We start from the raw sequence: 19,011 nt of genomic DNA, 5'->3' as shown, positions 1-19,011 counted from the left end.
CATGTCTCCGTGGCAACACTCAACAAGCCACGTGAAAAGATGCGTGGGTTGACGATCTCAGACGCAGAGGCAACTGGGATTCGTCCTCCACCACCCAGACTGAGTCAAATCTCTATGCGACCATGAGGACTTAAAAGCACATTGGGAATTGGGCATTCCAAATTTGGGAGAAAAAGGGGAAAAATCCAAATAAAATACAAAAAATAGAGGGGTACTTCATGTTTTTGCATGTATCTGGCCCATTTCTGAGCACCTTTTGTACATGTGCAAATGTTGTTCTCTCTTCAGAACTATACAGGCCACCTAGGAGTTTTGTATATGGTAGCACGCACCAGGCTGCCGGAACTCAGCATGAGCGCTGTTTGAGTTTGTTTAGATGAAGAGGGAATGGACTGCCTTGTAAGAAGGGTCTGAGAGTGAGAGCATTAAATTGAAAACACCATTCGCTGACACAGTGTGCCAGTCTAAGTAAACAGAAAAGGCCTGCAAAATAAAAGTCAATAAAACTTAATACATGACAAACGAGTGTCACGTTCTCTGTTTTTCATGTTATAGTTCACTGTGGGATGTTTGATATTTCCTAGGTTTGTTGAAATATTTAAGGAACGAGATGTTTGGAAATTCAAAAAAAAAAAAAAAAAGAAGAAGAAAAAAAAGATGAATTGTGGTTTAATTGCTTGATCAACAGTGCTACTATAAACCATTTTGATTTGTGTGAGGGTTTCGTGCAATGCCCTTTTGTTCAGCCCTGTGAGCTGTGAAGTGTGTTTGTAAAAACCTAAATAGTTCTCGCGCAACCGATTGTAATCTTGATCCAGGCGTAAAGGTTCGCCTGAACTCCTCCTCCTGAAAGCTGGATGGCTTTTCTCCTCTGCAAAAATCAGCATGCCCAGAGCGGTAAACCAGCCCAAACTGGCAAGGCAAGCCGTGTCTAGAAAGAAGTTCACCCTTAGAACTATTTCTCCTCATTCTCAAGCACATTTTAATAGTTCATCATGTGTAGTTAGATAACAGGTATGGGTTCAATTATATAGGGTTGTCTTAAGTGTGTATCTGTGTATGTTTAAAAGAGAGAGAGAATGAAAAGTAGGAAGAAAGAGAAAAGGAGTTGGAGAGCAGGCGAAAGAGAGCGAGAGAGGTGTTCTAACAGGTGTAACTGCATGGTTACCGTCTTCTCGTATCATAATACTGCTTTTAAACAGACTTCAAGGCCTAATGGCACAAGGACAACCATTATTAGTCACTGGGTTGTAATTGTGGTTTATCTCATAAATAACATAGTTATGCATGGTTATGCAACTACTGTTCCCAGGAAGGAAAGAGATACAACATATTTACTGTGGTATATAATCTTATAATATCTTTATATTAAATCTTTAAATATAAATATAAATCCATTAAATATAGCCTATATACACTGTATATTTACTTGTGAGGCGAGCTTTAATTTCGAGCGAGGGTTACAGGGGAATAACTTTATTGCGTCAGAGATGTCACTTTACTCACAGGTTCAGTATCTTTTTGCAATCTGTTACTCAGAATAAAACCTGCTCCGGAGCAGGTTAGCTGTGAAGCGTAAGTTACCATGGGGATGAACACTGGTAAAAACTGACCCGCCTTCTTGAGACTGAAAAACCAGAGTTTGTTCAAATTAACGCAAATTTACCCATTGAAATCGGCTTTGTGGGACAGGCCTCTGTTTTGCGAATCCACTCTTCCACAAGTCAAATTGTCAAAAGAGACAAAGCGCTGATGACACGAGCGAAAAGGCATGGGCATATAAGCCTATATGCACAAAGCATGCACAGGACACAAAGCATGAGATTGCCACTGCTTATTAGATGTGAATGGAGGCCGTAAAAAAACAAAAAAACAATAGCTCATAAGACAAGTAGGGATCTGGAGGATGAAGGTATTACTGTGCACAGAACAAGGTCCATAAAGAAACAACGTACTGAGTCTGGTGTGGAAGAACTTGACTGGTCTGCACCGTCCAAGCCCAGACCTGAACCCAAATTAACATCTTCGGAATTAATTGGACACCTCCTGTGAGCCTGTCATGCCACCATTGGTCTCTCCTTCCTCTGCTGTCACACGATCTAATGCTGCGTTCCATTCAAGTCGGATGTGGGATATTCCTACATTATATCTCCGATCTCCGACCATAAAGGCATTCCATTGCCAGGGGTTTGACTGTAACCAGTCTGCAATCTGCTAGAAACCCAACTGATAAACAATGCTGCAATGCTAGTATTTATGCTACAGGTGTACGATTAGCAAAAGTGAGTATAATATACCAAGTTTTATACATCTGTTTCTGCAGGCATTTGTCGAACTAGCTTTAATATCACGTAATTGACTCATTTATCGATATTACTTCATAAAAGTGAATGTTTATCACTTACTTTGTATATCTCCCCGGGTGCTGACATGTTTGTGTGATGTTACACACCTGCATCTCGGCGAAATCGGAGTTGAAAATTTCCACAAGAGTTTCCCATTCGGAATTCCGGATTCAAGTGGCGTTCCATTGCCCTTTTCCTAGTAGGAAGTTGAAAATCCGACTTTCTGAGTTGAATGGAACACAGCATAACTTCCCAGTCTTCTGAGCTTCTCATCATTCACTCATCAGCAACACCTGTTCTCAATCATCTCATCACCAGGACACTATATACACTCCTCACTTCATTGTCTAGTCTCATTGTTGACAAGTTCTAAGACCTCATCAGCTTTCTCAAGTGACTTTATTTCTACGTGCTAGTTTCATCAAGTATATTTACCTTGGTTTCCTTCAGTTCCTGTGTTTCTTTGTACTTTTGTTCATAAACATCCCTGCATATGGGTTCAACCATCTTCTGCGTGATACTTCTCCATAACAGAAGACTAGACCATAAAACATGAGCCCAGTGGGATCCAATTCCATCCAGCACACCCTTGTGATCCAGGGACAAAAGATTCACTGGCATGAGGACATGTTACATTAGATCCAAACCTCACTGGATTCTCTGATACGGATGCTGCCCGCATCAACATCTTCTTCGACCAAAAGAGTGAGTGCCGCTACCACTCCACAAGTAGGTTCCTCTCCAGCACTCCCACTTCACCCATCACCTGTTCCACCACAATCCAGCCCGTTAGCTACTCCAGCCTACTACTCTAGTTCCCCGGAACAATGCAGAAGCTTTTTGCCCCAGTGTTCGCTTGTATTTGAGTTGCAACCAAACTGAATCCCCACAGAGAAGTATAAAGTCGCTTACATAATTTCTTTCCTGTCTGGGAAGGCGCTGCAGTGGGGATCTACCATTTGGAGCCTGGGAGGACCAAGTCAAGTCATTTTTATTTGTATAGCGATTTTCACAACACACATCGTTTCAAAGCAGCTTTACGGGAAATCATGCATTAAAAAAATAAAAAAAAGGAAAAAAAGAAACGGTAATATCTATAATGTCTTACAGTGATCATTGTGTAGTTTGATTAAATATGATTGTAAAATGTGTATAGAAATTGAATTATTGTATTTAGAACCACTGTGAGTAAGCTGAAGGTGACTGTGGCAAGGAACACAGAACTCCATAAGATGTTGGTTAATGGAGAAAAATAACCTTGGGAGAAACCAGGCTCACTGTGGGGGCCAGTTCCTCTCTGGCTAAACAACAAGAATATAATGCCAATATTAGTTAATTGTGTGCAGTGCAAGTCATGGTTTTAAATTTGTAAATTAGGTAAGCGTTAATGTCCAGTGTTTTAAAAATAAAAATAATTTTTTTTTATTTATTTATTTTTTTTTTTATGAACTTTAAGATTAATGTCTAATGTTAACTGCAGAAGCTCACATAGATGCATTGTTAGTTGGCTGAAGGCGTTTGTTGGCAATTAAATTATAGCCTATGTATTCCATTTCAAGAGTGTAGTCCATCAATAGACAAAGGGGATGAAGGCAGAGATAAATGATGAGGTGCATAGCAGTTCAACCTGCAGGTCATTTCGGTGAGGTCCATCCTAAATCCAAGGTTCAGGCAGTGGCATATGAAGTATCCGATGTCTCACAGTTGGAGTTGCCATCAGTACATCCTCTGAAGTAAAAAAATCTGAAGTGATGTCTGGCTAGCACTGGCTGTAGTTTGTCGTCATCTCTCAGTGACACGTAGCAGTGGAGTCTGACACCAAGCAGGAACAGAGCTGGATCTGGCAGGCTCTGGTAACCTCAGGATATGAATCCTGAGACATGGAAACAAATAGAATAATATTAGTGTAGATGCCATTCAATTTTATGCAGAGTTATAGATCATGATGGATGTTTCTGGTTCTGGCAGACCTAACTAAAGCAGCCTAATTGTGAGTTGATGGATAAATTAGGTGTATGCCTGGCTAAATAGATGAGTCTTTAGTCTAGACTTAAACTGAGTGAGTGTGTCTGCATCCCGAACACTGTTAGGGAGACTATTCCATAGTTTAGGAGCCAAATATGAAAAGGATCTACCTTCTTTTGTGGATTTTGAAATTCTTGTAATTATTAACAAGCCAGAATTTTGTGATCATAATGAACGTGACAGAATATAGCATGTCAGAAGGTCACTTAATTACTATGGAGCTAGACCATTCAAAACTTTGTATGTAGTTAACAGAATTTTAAAATTAATACAAAATTTAACAGGTAGCCAATTTAACAACGATAAAATTGGGCTAATATGATCATATTTCTTGGTTCTAGTCAGCACTCTGGCAGCTGCATTTTTAACCAATTGAAATTTATTTATTGAATTTGCTGGACATCCTCCCAGTAATGCACTACATTCTAGTCTTGAGGTCATGAACACATTAATTAATTTTTCGGCATAAGCAACAGAGGGCATGTGTAGTAATTTAGCAGTATTTCTCAGTTGGAAGAATGCTGTTCTACAAACATTGGAATTTTGATTTTCAAAGGACAGACTGGTATCAAATATAACACCCACCCATCCACTTCCACAGTGGCCTCCGGCTTCTTCATTGTAGCCAAGAAAGATGGGGGACTTCGACCATGCATTGACTACCGGGCCTTGAATGAGATCACTGTGAAATTCAAATACCGCATCCATCATGTAAGACTGGTTATACAGTGCCTCCAGGAACAACAGCTGTACCTTAAGGCAGAAAAATGTCTCTTCCATCAAACCCCCATCCACTTTCTGGGGTTTGTCATGAGTTCCCATGGTATGCAGATATATACTGCCAAGGTACAGGCCATCTCATCCTGGCCACAACACTTCCTCGGCTTTGCCAACTTTTATCGGAGGTTCATCAGGAATTTTGGCATGGTGGCCTCTCCCCTTACTAGCCTCCTCAAAAACAAGCCCAAAACTCTTCCCTGGTCTCCCAAAGCCTCTAAGGCATTCCAGTGGCTCAAGGCAGTCTTCACCAGTGACCCCATACTTAAGCACCCCGATCCTGAACTTCCCTTTATGGTGGAAGTAGACACCACCTGTGTCGGGGCCATGCTGTCTCAGAGACAAGGCCGTCATCCCAAGCTCCACCTTTGTGCCTTCTTTTCAAAGAAGCTTTCTTCAGTCAAGAAAAATTATGACATCAGGAACAGGGAACTGCTGACAATCAAGATGGCATTAGAGGAATCAGGGCACTGGCTGGAGGGACCCTGATACCCATTCCAGGTTATTACTGACCACTGTAACTTAGAATATCTATCTATCTAATATCTATCGACCTGGCACCTAAAACCTTAAAGCCGACACCCTTTCTCAACTTCATGTGCCAGATCACAACTCTTCCAGTTTGGGATTGTGGGTCATTGAGAAGATGTCATTGCATATGCGTATCCAGGAGTTTTTAGCGATTGAGATAGATAGGTCTTTATCCCAATTTTGAAATGATTGAGGGAGGTTGTTGTCTATTTTTAATAGAAGTTTGTATATTTTTGAAAAAAAAAAATTTTTGTGTGTGTGTGTGGCTATGAGTTTAAGTTGATTGATCAGTGGAGGGGGTTGCAGAATGTTGTTTGGTAAGCTGATTTTTCTTTTTAAACAATGTTTAAGTTGTGAATATTGCAAGAAGCTTTTGGGACCGATGTCATATGTCTGTTTTAGTGATTCATAAGGTATGAGTGAGCCATGATGATGTAGGTTCTACTGGTTGTTTAGATCAGTGTTACTATCAGAAATAATTGATAATTATTTCTTTAGTTATTAATTAATATTTAAATTAAATAATAGAATCTAACTCATTAAAGCCTCATACTGGGCACCAGTAAATGTAGTGCACTACGTTCAGGAGCGGGTTTGGTTATTAGCAATAATTAATAATTATCAAAGACAATTATCAATTATTAAAATCAATAGAACACTGATTTGAATCAATGTTAGCTCTTTTAATCCTTCACATCAACAAAGATAACAATAAAATTCAATAGAATATTAATTATTATCAAAGATAATCATTCATTATTAAAATCAACGGAACATTGATTAGAATTAACACTAGCTTATTGATCCTTCAAATTCAACAATCATCAAAGATAATTATCAATTATCAAAATCAATAGAATATTAATAAGTATTAATATCACCGGGGCACCACCCTGGAATCAGGGACTAATAACCAGACAGTATAACAGTCTCAATATTAGATCGTTCTCTTAAGAAAATCGACATTCAAAAGGAAACAATGAAGGCTTGAATCCGGGCACTGACATCCCCTGCCAGCATTTGACACAGGTGTATGCAAAACAAACCAAAACACTTCTCTTTGAAATATAACAGTTTATTTATGCAGTAATATCAATTAATAATCAATACAATGCAATCAATAAACTTCCGACTTACAACTACAAACTAAACAGTGACATGATTAGATATGGTAACCAAAATAAGCCTATAACACATGAGAGGAAGGTAGGTGTGTGCATGTGTGTGTGTGAATGGGTGTGTGTGTGTGTAAGGAGTGACGCACACAAAATGCCGGACGTGACCCTCGTGGAGAGTACGTCATGCGAGATTTCTGGCCGGAGAATATGGCCGTGAATGTGGATGGAGAGAGGCCGGTTAATGGCGTCTGCCCGTTTACCGCGTGTCTCCGCTTGTACAATAACTTAGGGACAAAGCTGAGCTTTATCACAAAGTTATCTACTAGCCAAAGTGTGTGCGAGAATGTTTGTGAGGGGTCGCGTGTGTGTGTGTGTGTGTGTGGTTAGTACGAGAGAGAGAGAGAGAGAATAAAGTGGCAGCACCAAAGCCTGTTTCACGATCGTGGGAGAGAAAACAGCTGTACGTTTATCACTCAGAGACGCAGTGGACGGCTCATAAACTGTCCCGCGGTCTTTGGTTCTTTAATGGATAAACTCAGTGTGCCGGTCTCACCCGCGATGGTGGAAATACACAACAGTCCAATGTGGTTGGACTACAACACAGCAGATCTCATTCGTGATAACAGTACATTACAGTAATACCTTGAGTATTATTAGCAGCAATGAGCGGACTCTGCGTTCCGTAAACTGTACAAGCATTAACCTTGATACACAACAATAACACACTATAATATTCTCTCTCTGCCCAGACGTAAACCTTTTGAATCGCATGAGGATGCAGGTAGAATGTGTGTTCATCCATCGTTTAACTCTGACTCGGTTCCTCGAGGCTCGGGTGATGACGGGAGCCCGTTTCCTCGCTCTGTCGGTGGGCGGTACGGCTGCTGATTCTCGCCGGGCTGGCAGAGTTATCAGCGACGTCGACTTGATTGAAGAGGGGAGAGAAATCTTTTTCTCTTCACTTCTGCAGGCAAACGGATGAAGATGTGGATTGCTCGGCAGTCTCCTTCAGATCCGTTAGAGTGTTCGGTGGAACACAGAGTAATCTCAACTCGTCCAGCGAGATGGAGATTGTATGACCACAGTTTCAAGTCGGTTGTTACTTCCTTGTGCCACGAGGCTACACCTGAGAGCAGCGATGAGCTGCGTCTACACACGGCAAGCAAAGTTGCTGGAAGCGATGCCCAGATGGATCTCAGAAGTATTTCTATTCCTGATGACGTCATGGTTGAGGGGCGTTCTGTCGTGTGCCTCATTCAGTAGGAGTTGAGAGTTCAATCCTTTAGTGAGCAAGGCTTCATGGGATTTGTAGTCTGTTTTGGACTCCCTTTGTTTGATTTTGATGCAGTTTTTATCAGTAAGATTTATGACTTTGTGTGTGGGCCTCAGTCAGCCTTTTTACGACTGTGTTAGGCCTGCCTTTGTCTTATATCTGAATACATGAGGCCCAACAATGAAATAAGTGTTCCAAATGTGTAATTTCTATTTTTTTCCATGAATTGAATGCTAACGAATGCTAAGCGTACTTTTGTTATTAAACATCCCTGCATTTGGGTTCAACCATCTTCTGTGTGCTACTTCACTGTGAAAGAGCCAGGGTCCATCACATAAAATCAGTGTCTGACCTCACTGATGCTCTTGTGTGAATGGGAGTAAATCCATGCAGCTAAAGTGGAAAGCCTTTCCAAAAGAGTGGAAGATGTCATAGCAGCAAAGAGTGGGATTAATCCCTATGGTTTTTAAAATTAAATGTTGGTGTTCAGGTGTCCACAACTTTTGGCCAAATAGTGTATGCATGTAATATGCATCGCATTAGAGCAGTGGTTCTCAAACTTTTTGGCTTTAAGAAAATTCAGATTTTAAGTAGAGGAATAATGAGAGACAAATCTTCACAACAGAGGAAACAAGAGAGTGACAGAGTGTGTGTACATAAGAGTGCGATATGCCACAGTCAGTGCGTAACGAGTGGATAATCTAAATGGGAGCAGTAACGGTTTTGAAGCCTAATTAAAGACAGGATGAAATTGGTGACAAAACATTTTCGATTATCCTTTAACTTTATTACTATCTGGTTTCTTTTTAGCTCAACTGTTTTGTGTAATGAAGTATTGACATGAGCCAAGAATTCCTCTTTCACTCTCTCGCTTTCTCTCACATATTCACACTATGCATAATGCTATACGCCCTTGCATAACATTACATTGGTCTTCATATGCGATGAACACTTACATTAGCACTGGCAGGAATTGTACCTTAGACAAGTAAAGGGTAAGCACAAGGTATGGAAAATAGCTACTATTAAAAAGGTGCAGTTATCTTCCATTTACTGTGTCATCCATGGTAATTAATTATTGCAGGGCAGGAATGTATCTGTGTGTGTGTGTGTGTGTGTGTGTGTATGCGTGCGTAGTGTGTTAATGGATCGATGCTGAATTGCCCTGTGAGAACACAGTTCTTTCTGTTCTCTATCTGTAGATCCGTTTGTTACAATGTAACTTCCTCCAATTAATAACCCAGGCAAATAAAAATTTGTAACAACAAATCAATACAGGGCTATAATGACCAACAATAGCATCTGCCATTCAGTCAATGTCTCCAACAGCCATTATTTTATTGAGGGTACTTAATACTTCTGCTTCTTTTCAGTTTTATGATTTAAAGAGTATGTCAATGGTTTTAAAGAAAAGCTGTGTATAAGATGTGATTTTTGTAACAGTGGGTGAAAACTATGACAGTTGAGACAGTTTATCCTTTAATTACAAATGGTGTACCACTTAAGTAAATCACACACAGCTATACTCCAAGCCTCTCGGGTTTATACGATATTGTGTTGTCAAAATAGATTTTGACTACACAATGTAGCGTAATATTAAGCATAATATGAAATGCCTTCTTTCAATTCTTTTACAGTAAATTACTCTAAAGCTTGGGTGGGGTGTGTCGTGCGAAGCACCGTGCGTGAGGAAGGCAAGTGTTTGGATCCCCTTTCAAGTTTAGACAAAGGCAGCAGAATGGTTACACTCGCCAGGTAAACACAGATCCACCGAAAGACCATAAGGGTGGGGGGTGGGAGTTGTAGCTTACATTTCTCTTAAGAAATGCCTCCTGCACAGTAGAGTGGAGCTAAACTTGTCAACACGTGGCACAGAGTGCAACTCATATCAGATAATCCACTATCAGATTTTTTTTTATTTTATTTTTTTTTATGTTTTCTCCGGGCTGCATGCGAGCAGAGCTGCTGTAGCGTGAGGAGTATCGATAAAAGCCGAGGACCGTCTAAATCTGGTGCGACAAAGATGGGTCAAAATGATGTTCCCTACTAGATCCTAAACTTGTCATACCACCATCTTGATAAACACACTATAGTGGATCTAGACGTACAGCACTTTAGTTTAGTACATGCAACAGATTTCAGGTTTACAGTCACACAAAGACACATATGCACACACATATATATATATATATACACACACACACACATTCATACAAACACCACCTCTCCATAACCTTTCTGTAATAACAGTGCTTGCCTGCCTCTGTGTGTTTGTTAATTTTGCTTTACTGGTTTGGCAAGTTAACATCACCTGTGTTAGCTTTAAAAATGTGCAGGGAAAGGAAACACATGCAGAGAACAGACAATGAGGGCAGACATGGTATTGGTTTTGTTGTTAAACACATTGCTACTCTTAGCAGACACGAGGGAATCACAGAGTTTACGTGTTTCAAATTCCTCTCACATGAATGCACACCCACATGCACCCAGCCCCATTTTAAAAAAGTGAGAAATCTTACCCTAAGCTAGGATTGTTCCGACAACAAATATTTTATATTCTGCATATAACATTTTGATATCTGCTTAGTTTATCTTTTTATGATTTTAATGTACTGTTTTCTCAGAAGGAAATCCTGGAAAATGTAGACAATGCATTTTAATGAGCATGCCGGTGTGCTTCCACATGAGTACACTAAAGGCAACTGCCAACATTAAATTATTGTTAAGCACTGATCCTTGAGATGATAGACAAAACATGTCTTCCAAAAAAAAAAAAAAATTAATTAATTAAATAAAATTATACTCAGGGCATTCATTACATACATTTTTAAATAATTTCTTTAAAAAAAAAAAAAAATTAAATGCATGCTTTATACTTGGAAGCACATAATTTAACCTGTCCTCAGCAAGAGGTCACAATGTTAAACAAAGTGTTTAAAAATGCAACAAATTCATACATATAAAATTAAAGGTAGGGATCTGTAAGATATCAAACAAAACACAAAGTAAACTTGAAATTATATTTTCGATAAAAAAACTGCCCATCAAAGTTATCAGCTAAATCAGCTAAATCTCTGATTACCCCTCTGCAGATAAAGTCTTGTAAACACGTTAAACAAGTATTCAACCAAACAAAACCACGTTTACATGAGATTTAAAATTATCAATGTTTTCCTCTAATTTTGATGTCAAAACAGGCATGCTCACAAAATATCCACACATTGGATATGCCTCCAGAATGTCAGTAAAGGTGTTAACATGCAGAGTTAAACTGGGGAAATGGGCAGTTTACAAACTTCCCCAAAAAGAACACAGTTTAAGGCATTTACATTAATTTACACACTGTCAGGTTATTAAGCATAATCAGTGTAAGACTGTGCATGCAAACACGCTCATTGTCAGAGGCTCAAAACCATATTCAGATAACAGCCTCTGACATTACACCAAGCACCTGCAATCCTTGGAACTCTATCACGCCAAATCTACACACAGTTTACTGAACTGTTATACACTTGCTCTCACGCAAAGAGTTAGAAAAGCGCTCGAAAACAGAATTAGGTTTCACACTTTATATTGATAAAAACGCCTCTCTCACCTGCAGATGTAAACACATATCCACTCAACAACAAACACAAAACTACTCATTGTGTCAAATTACACACTTGGAACAAAGATAACAAAAACAAAAACCAAATGGGTGGATGGGGAGAATTTAAGGAATTCATTACGAGAAAAAGAGAGAGAAATGTTAGATACGGCATATAGCATAAACTAAACAAGGCATAAAACATGTGCGTGTTCTCTCACGATAGCTCCTTACAGGTGTGTCTTTGGGAAAAGGATGTAATCAAATATGAAATACTTTGCACACACACAAACAATGCTACACAAGCCAAGGCAGCCAAAGCATCTGTGATAATGAAAGCATAGCTTTAGCTGCTGTATTATTTCTCTCGGATGTTTGCTCAGTGATGCGCTAACATACATCTGGACTCACTGTCATTTTATGTGCTTAAGCTGGAATGATGTAGTAATCATTGCATTTGGTGGTGGTGCTGGTAACCCAAATCACAGCATAACTGAAGAGTGGTATCTGATATCCCCTCAATCACCACTTTAACCTTTAGAAAAACACTCAGCCCTATATACCCTCAGGAGACTTTCCCTGTAGTAAGTTTACTGTAAATTGCTTTGGATACTGCTAAATAACCAAATCTTTAGCTGAACACTCATATATTTGAACAATACCAGTCTGACCATGTTCCTTTCAACTTTTGAGGGGGTGATGCAAAGGCATCCTGCAAGGCAATTGTAATGCTAGGAGGGACATGTTTGGTATAAAACGTGCAAATATGATAAATATCTTTAAGCTGTGACTTTCTTGGAATTTTGAAGCTAGAATTTTAAATCCGTTAAGTAACTAAATCTATAGAGCGCAACATTGCCCACACACTTTTTCAGCCATCTTGGTTCCGGTAGTGTTTTTTTCCATAGGAAAGCAATGAACCAAACTAACCAGCTCTGAGGTAAATCACAAAATTACACATTTTGATTTTAAGCAAAAAGTATTTGAAAATCTAACAAAAAGACAAAGGTAAAAGACTGTGTACTTACCATCTTTCTTGAGGGAATAAATTTCAACCCCATGAAGCATTGCAAATGAAGTAACTTAATGGGAAAATATAAAACTAGTGATTTAAAGTTGTTGATTTTAAGTATAGACAATTCATTTTAAGTTTGTGTATAAGTAGTTTGGGATTTGTAGTTTGTGTAGGGAAGACTGACTCAATTGCATCATTCACAGTGCATTATTGAAGTGGATGGTTGCTACTGGGCTCATTTGGCGAGCATTGTAGGCAGCAATTTTTTGATTGGTAGATATTTATTTTTCGGATCATGGGTTGTGTAGTTCTTCAGCAGAAATTCCACTAATCAGTCCCTCCAGGAATCTACAAATTATTTATTTTAACTGTAATCCAATCGCTTTTCTCCATATTGATAGAGGCAAAACAAGTGCTCAGAAAGCTTGAAGCAGTCAAGTATGATGTTATAATTGTGACATGTCTCATTTGTGTTTTTATTTTTTATTGACTACTATTTTAACATTAACAAAGTTTACATGCATTGTCTGAGGCAGAACATTTTCATATAAAAATAATTAAGGGCTTCCACTGAACTCAAATTAGCCTTATCTCAGGTCTTCAAATTTTAAATGTTTTGTATTTTTTTGTGTATTTTCAATTGTTATGCACTAAAATAATTACAGGCAGTTGCACTTATACCATCACTGACACAAATATACTATGATTATTTCTGAGTTTTCACTACAAAATAACACAAATTGCCACAAATGACATCACAGTTTTTGAGCCAGGTCGCAGCAAAATCAGTCATTTTGGGCTGCAATAATCAAGAAAAAAAAGTGCCTTGAAATCCTGGTGGGACTGACTAATAAGCACAATTATTTTCAAATGAAGCTGAAATAACTCGGACTGATGGCTTCAGCAGAAGCATATACAACCAGTTAGCAACACTGATCTCACTGCAGGTCTGTCTTTAAAGGTTTTGAGAAAATGAATGGGATTTTTACTTCCGGAACCAACTGTTGCACTCTAACTATATTTAAACACATGAAATATTTCAGTTGCTAAATAAAACACAAACAATGAAACAAATGTTTGGTTGTAAACCTTTATCTCCCAGTTCTTTTATTTGAACAGAGGCTACCCACAGAAAGACAGATACTGTAGACTTGCTGTATTTAATTCTAAAAATATTAAAGCCCAGCACAGTGCTGGATCCTATCAAAACATTAAACACAAGATCAATAGATTACTTTGAACTTTTTGAGTTGAGAGAAAGATCATGACACCTGCATTTTTTTAAAAGATAAACCACACGCACACCTGTGCGCACACACATCGCATCTCAGACAGAAGGTCTGAACTTAAAATGTTATCAGATGGCAACCGCGGCAAAACACAACATGGTATGAAGAGAATGATCCTTTCAGGTGTCACAAACACAGAGAGAGATGGTGGACTTTTGTAGGCACAAAATCTAATTGCCAATCATTTAATATGGTAATTTTTGATTAGTTCACCAACATTTCTGAGAAGGAGAAAGATTGGTTGACATGCCTTTTAAATGTCAGTTTTAAGCCTTCTCAAGTGTTTAGCCTGCTGGAAATCATTTGTCTTGGACAGGGAAGGGAAATGAGTAAGCACAGGGCAGAAATTCTATCTGACTGCAGTGGTTTAATGCTACACACAGTGCCAAATAGCTAAATTCATATTTATTTGAGTTTATGACTGGGGAAGCAAGTCAAGGCTTTTGGATAAATATCCAGGAATTTTCAGAGTAATTTTAATCTCTTAACAGAATTGTAGCCAAATTCATACATCGGGACATAATTTATTTCAGGAAAATTAATCAAAGTAAAAGACCTTGTTGTTTATAAATGAAGTAGAGCTGTGTTTCGTGTGGTTTTTGTGAGTGGATTTAACGGTTGGACTGCAAGACCTTTCAGCTTTGAAACATATTTTATTCTAAAAGTATGGTTTACATATGACAATCGTAGGCCTATCCATTTCATGTCATTGAGGTCTGTTAGCTGGCTGTAGCCCTTTTCAATGCATAGACGAGTTTAGTGCTATTATGAGCATACAAGCTAATTGTGTGGATGTATTAGAAAGCTTATTAAATTGTTCACCCTTATGTGCAGGTATGTGAGGCATGGGCTTTGCAAAGAAAGAACGTATACAAAAATATGAGGTCAGAGAAAGGTCAGTCGCAAAGTAAACTTGACAACCTGTCTCCATGGAAATCTATATAATCATTTGTGTATGTATTTGTATTTGAGTGTGTGTGCATTTATAGGCACACACCACAAGTTGCACAGGCTTGTTAGCCTGCCCTATGAACCCAGTGAATTACCACAGGTGCACAAGAGAATGTTTTGGATTCACTCGAAGAAAAAATATCCCAAAGGCTTTATGTAGGTGTGGTGCAAAAGACAGTTAAATGATTATCACTCACCTCAGGGCACATTAGGATCTTGTGAAACTTCATGACCTTTCGCTTTGCCTTCACCTCTGTTCTATGTTTGTGAAAATGGAGAATAAAAAAAATATTGGCTCAGTTGGATTTTGAGACAGGTATTTTTTGTTGCCTTCTCTTTCTTTTATCCCCCTCCCATCATATATTCTCAACCTGTGTGTGACCTCTGGTGCTTCTCATTCCTGTTCTTACTGTTTTAGATACACATGGCCCTCGTCCAAGCTCACAGTGAGTGTGGTAAACTTCCCTATTCTTTCAAAAGTCAGCAACTGCCATGAGCTAATTGTTTCATTGAACATGTTAACTAAGTTTACAAAGAGTGATCATGAGTGACACGTTGATGTCAGGTATTGGGTGTGTCAAGTCAGAATCTGGTGTGACATTCCACATACCATGACATGTTCACCTTGCCAGTATCACAGTTCAAATTAATTAGCAGGCACATTCATAATGTCTGGTGTGACTATATCTGTATCGAATGGATAAGATGTGTATAACTTTCTTTCTTCTGCTGAACAAAAATGAAGATTTTTAAGCTCCAAAAGCACATAAAGGCAGCATAAAAGTAATCCATATGACTCCAGTGGTTTAGTCTTCTGAAGCAATCTACTCAGATTTGAGTGAGAACAGAACAAAACATACCTCCTTTGTCAACTATAAATCTTGACATCGGCAGTCTTCTTGCCAATCATGATGGCAAGCTCAATTACACTCCCTAGAGCCATTTAGTGCTCTGAGCATGCGTCAAGCACTAGGAAGTGTATTCAAGTTTGAAATCATGATAGTGCCTAGAGACTGCATTGGCAATTACAGTAAAAAAGGAGTTACATTTTGGTCTGTTCTCACCCAAAATGTATTAGATCGCTTCAGAAGACATTGATTAGACCAATGGAGTCGTATCGATTACTTTTATGCTGCCTTTATGTGCTTTTTGGAGCTTCAAAATTTCTGGTCACCATTCACTTGTATTGTATGGGCCTATAGAGCAGAGATATTCCTCTAAAAATCTTTGTTTGTGTTCTACTGAAGAAAGTCATACACTTGAATGGCATGAGGGCGAGTAAATGATGCGAGAATTTTCATTTTTGGAAGTGGCAGCAAATGTTACATACTGTAACATAGGGTGCAATGGGGCTAAAGAAAAAAATAAAATAAAATAAATAAAAAACAATCCAGGTGGCAAAGTGTATCGAGATTGAAACTTTTATTTATTTTTTATTGAACATTGAAGGAGCAACATCATTAAAATCCGTTAAAATAGGCAGGGCCTTTTACCCCACGCCTGATGAACAAATTAAGATCATGCTTATTCAAAAACAACTAGAAAAGGGTGCACCATTTCCTGTTAATTTCAAACACATTTGGCATTTCATAACATCTCAAGTATTCTATAAACAAATGTGTTTTATGGGCTTTTTATCCCAAACGTCCCCTCACTTCTTGGACAGTTAGTCTATAGAAAAACATTTAATTTAATCACCTTGAACACAACTGAAAATGACAAGTATTTTGTTTCAGAATAAATGTGATACTATCAGGGATTCTCATTAGCTACATACATTTGCAACACTTTAAAAGTTATTAAAAATAGCATCAACATTACCTCAAAATCAACCTTTAGACATTGCACACGATGACCTCCTGGATCAGGAAAATTTTGTAGTGCTTAGTGACAAACAGGTGTTTAGGAAAGTGCTGTGGTAGTGTAAACTCTAGCTACATACATCAAATGCAACAAACAGTTTAATACATACTCTGTTTGCCTGCTTCAATGCTGGAAGGGCTTGCTCAATTGTCTCGCTCTAAGCCTAGACCAACGTGGACAGGTGTGCATCTCTAAAAATCCTGAACTCGCATGAATGCGTTTGTGATTAATAGGAGGAAACAGTAAGTCCCGCCCACGTGGGCAGGTCCAGCGCAGCAATTATATTAACGCCAGCTGGTGCACACAGTTCTCCCATGAGGACTTTTTAACTGATACGAAGTTATAAGTCTGGTTTCTTTCATACCGCTGACTGAGACTAAGCACTTTTTTTGCTCTTCAAAACAAACTGCTCAGGTTAAAGTGTTAGAGACACCTGACAATGAAGTTGGAGGTTTTCTCTGCCAGTCGCCTTGTGGACAAGCCGCGGGACCTGTGCAATGACATGGATGTGAACATGGCATCACCGCTCTCCACCGAGGAGGAACTGGGCTCTGATGGAGACTGCTCAGCCAACAGCCCACAACCGAGTGCCCCCGTTTCTGACGGGAAGGCAAAGCCATATACGCGTCGACCCAAACCACCATACTCATATATCGCGCTCATTGCAATGGCCATACGCGATTCCACCACCGGCCGCCTCACACTTGCTGAAATAAACGACTACTTAATGAAAAAATTCCCGTTTTTCCGGGGCAGCTACACCGGGTGGAGAAACTCCGTACGGCATAACCTGTCATTAAACGACTGTTTTTTAAAAGTGCTGCGAGACCCCTCACGTCCATGGGGAAAAGACAACTATTGGATGTTAAACCCACAAAGCGAGTACACGTTCGCAGACGGCGTGTTCCGCCGCAGGAGGAAGCGCATCAGTAAGAAGATCCTGAACAGCTCAGAATGTCAGGAGCGCGTGCCTGCGGATGACAGCCAGCTCCCAGCGCGCGACGAAAGCACTTGTTCTACATTTTCCAGCTCGTTCGCCATAGACAGCATCCTCCGTAAACCGTTTATGCAGAGGGAGCAAAGCACGGAGGGCGCGTGTGTCGGTACCAGGATAATGCTGTCAGCAGCTCCGCACTTTCTGCCTTTTGTCATGGGCTATCAATCATCCACCGTGGCTTGTGCGCAGCACACCGGATTTCAGGTCAGTTCTGAGGTGTCTCATGCCTTTCCCGTCTACCGGTGTGATGGGACGGACATCACTAACATGAGTTGCATGTCGGACATACCGAATTCCCTTCCGGGATTGACGCGCTCTCACTCTGCTGTACAAGAGGCTGGATATCACCCCTTCAGAATAGACTCTCTGCTGTCGTGAAGTAGCCGAAAAAACGAACCAGTGAACCTACGGACAGTCACTCATACTCAAACACACCAATTATGTGCACTTTCTTCTTTTAAATGGTGTGAAAATGTTTGTGTTTTTATCGTGATTTACGCGCATGCACAAGAATGTATGCCTACTGCTCTTTAGATGTTTAGATATAGGCTATATCAATGGCGCACCAGTGTAAAGTGTTTACTGATTCCATGTTCGTTTCTTGTAAACGATGCCATAATCATGCCAGCAATTATGGAGAGAATATGTGTTTAAATGTAGTCTGTTTCTTTGCGAAACTGTGTACCCTGTTTTATATGGGTATAGGCCTACGTTTGTTGCAATGACAATGTTTGTGCTCAGTCAGGTTAACAACATGCCAGTTACCTTCAGATGTACTTTGGTCAATAAAGGAAAAAATTTGTGAGAACAAAAGCATTTGCCATCCTTGTTCTGTAACCATGCACTGGACTAATTGGTCATTAGACACCTCACTAGCTTCAACCTGTTCCAGTCACAAACTTTTTTTTTTTTTTAAGCTTATCCTAGTCAGTGTCACATGCTGAATGAATGTAAAGGTTTATGAATATGTTTTTGAAGCAGATGTCTTAACGTTATTTTAAAGCGGTTAATGTTTTTAAATTTAAGTAGCTAATAAGCTATGCAAAGCATAGGCTACAGTCTGTTATTTTGGCTCCGTTTCTTGCGTGTTCTTTTGACATTATTTTATGCTTACATTTCCTATGAATTAAATTTTACAATGTAACGTGATCCTTTTTTTCTATTCACTGACCAACACGTTTCAGGAAAACTCGTGTAATCTTTAAATAATCGCTGAACACGCGTACACGAGGGAGTCACTA

The 19,011-nt window shown here is 39.3% G+C and overlaps 1 protein-coding gene across 1 annotated transcript; it reads left to right on the top strand.

Annotated features, from left to right (window-relative positions):
• The first annotated feature begins 16,443 nt into the window (after positions 1-16,443).
• LOC127416168 (forkhead box protein Q1-like) lies at positions 16,444-18,583 on the top strand. Its single transcript, XM_051655360.1, has one exon. The coding sequence runs from the start codon at positions 17,213-17,215 to the stop codon at positions 18,146-18,148; it is 936 nt and encodes a 311-aa protein (XP_051511320.1). The 5' UTR covers positions 16,444-17,212; the 3' UTR covers positions 18,149-18,583.
• Positions 18,584-19,011: the final 428 nt, after the last annotated feature.

The sequence above is a fragment of the Myxocyprinus asiaticus genome, chromosome 25, assembly GCF_019703515.2.
Source record: "Myxocyprinus asiaticus isolate MX2 ecotype Aquarium Trade chromosome 25, UBuf_Myxa_2, whole genome shotgun sequence".
NCBI classification, from domain to species: Eukaryota; Metazoa; Chordata; class Actinopteri; order Cypriniformes; family Catostomidae; genus Myxocyprinus; species Myxocyprinus asiaticus.
This window is presented reverse-complemented; position numbering and strand designations above follow the sequence as displayed.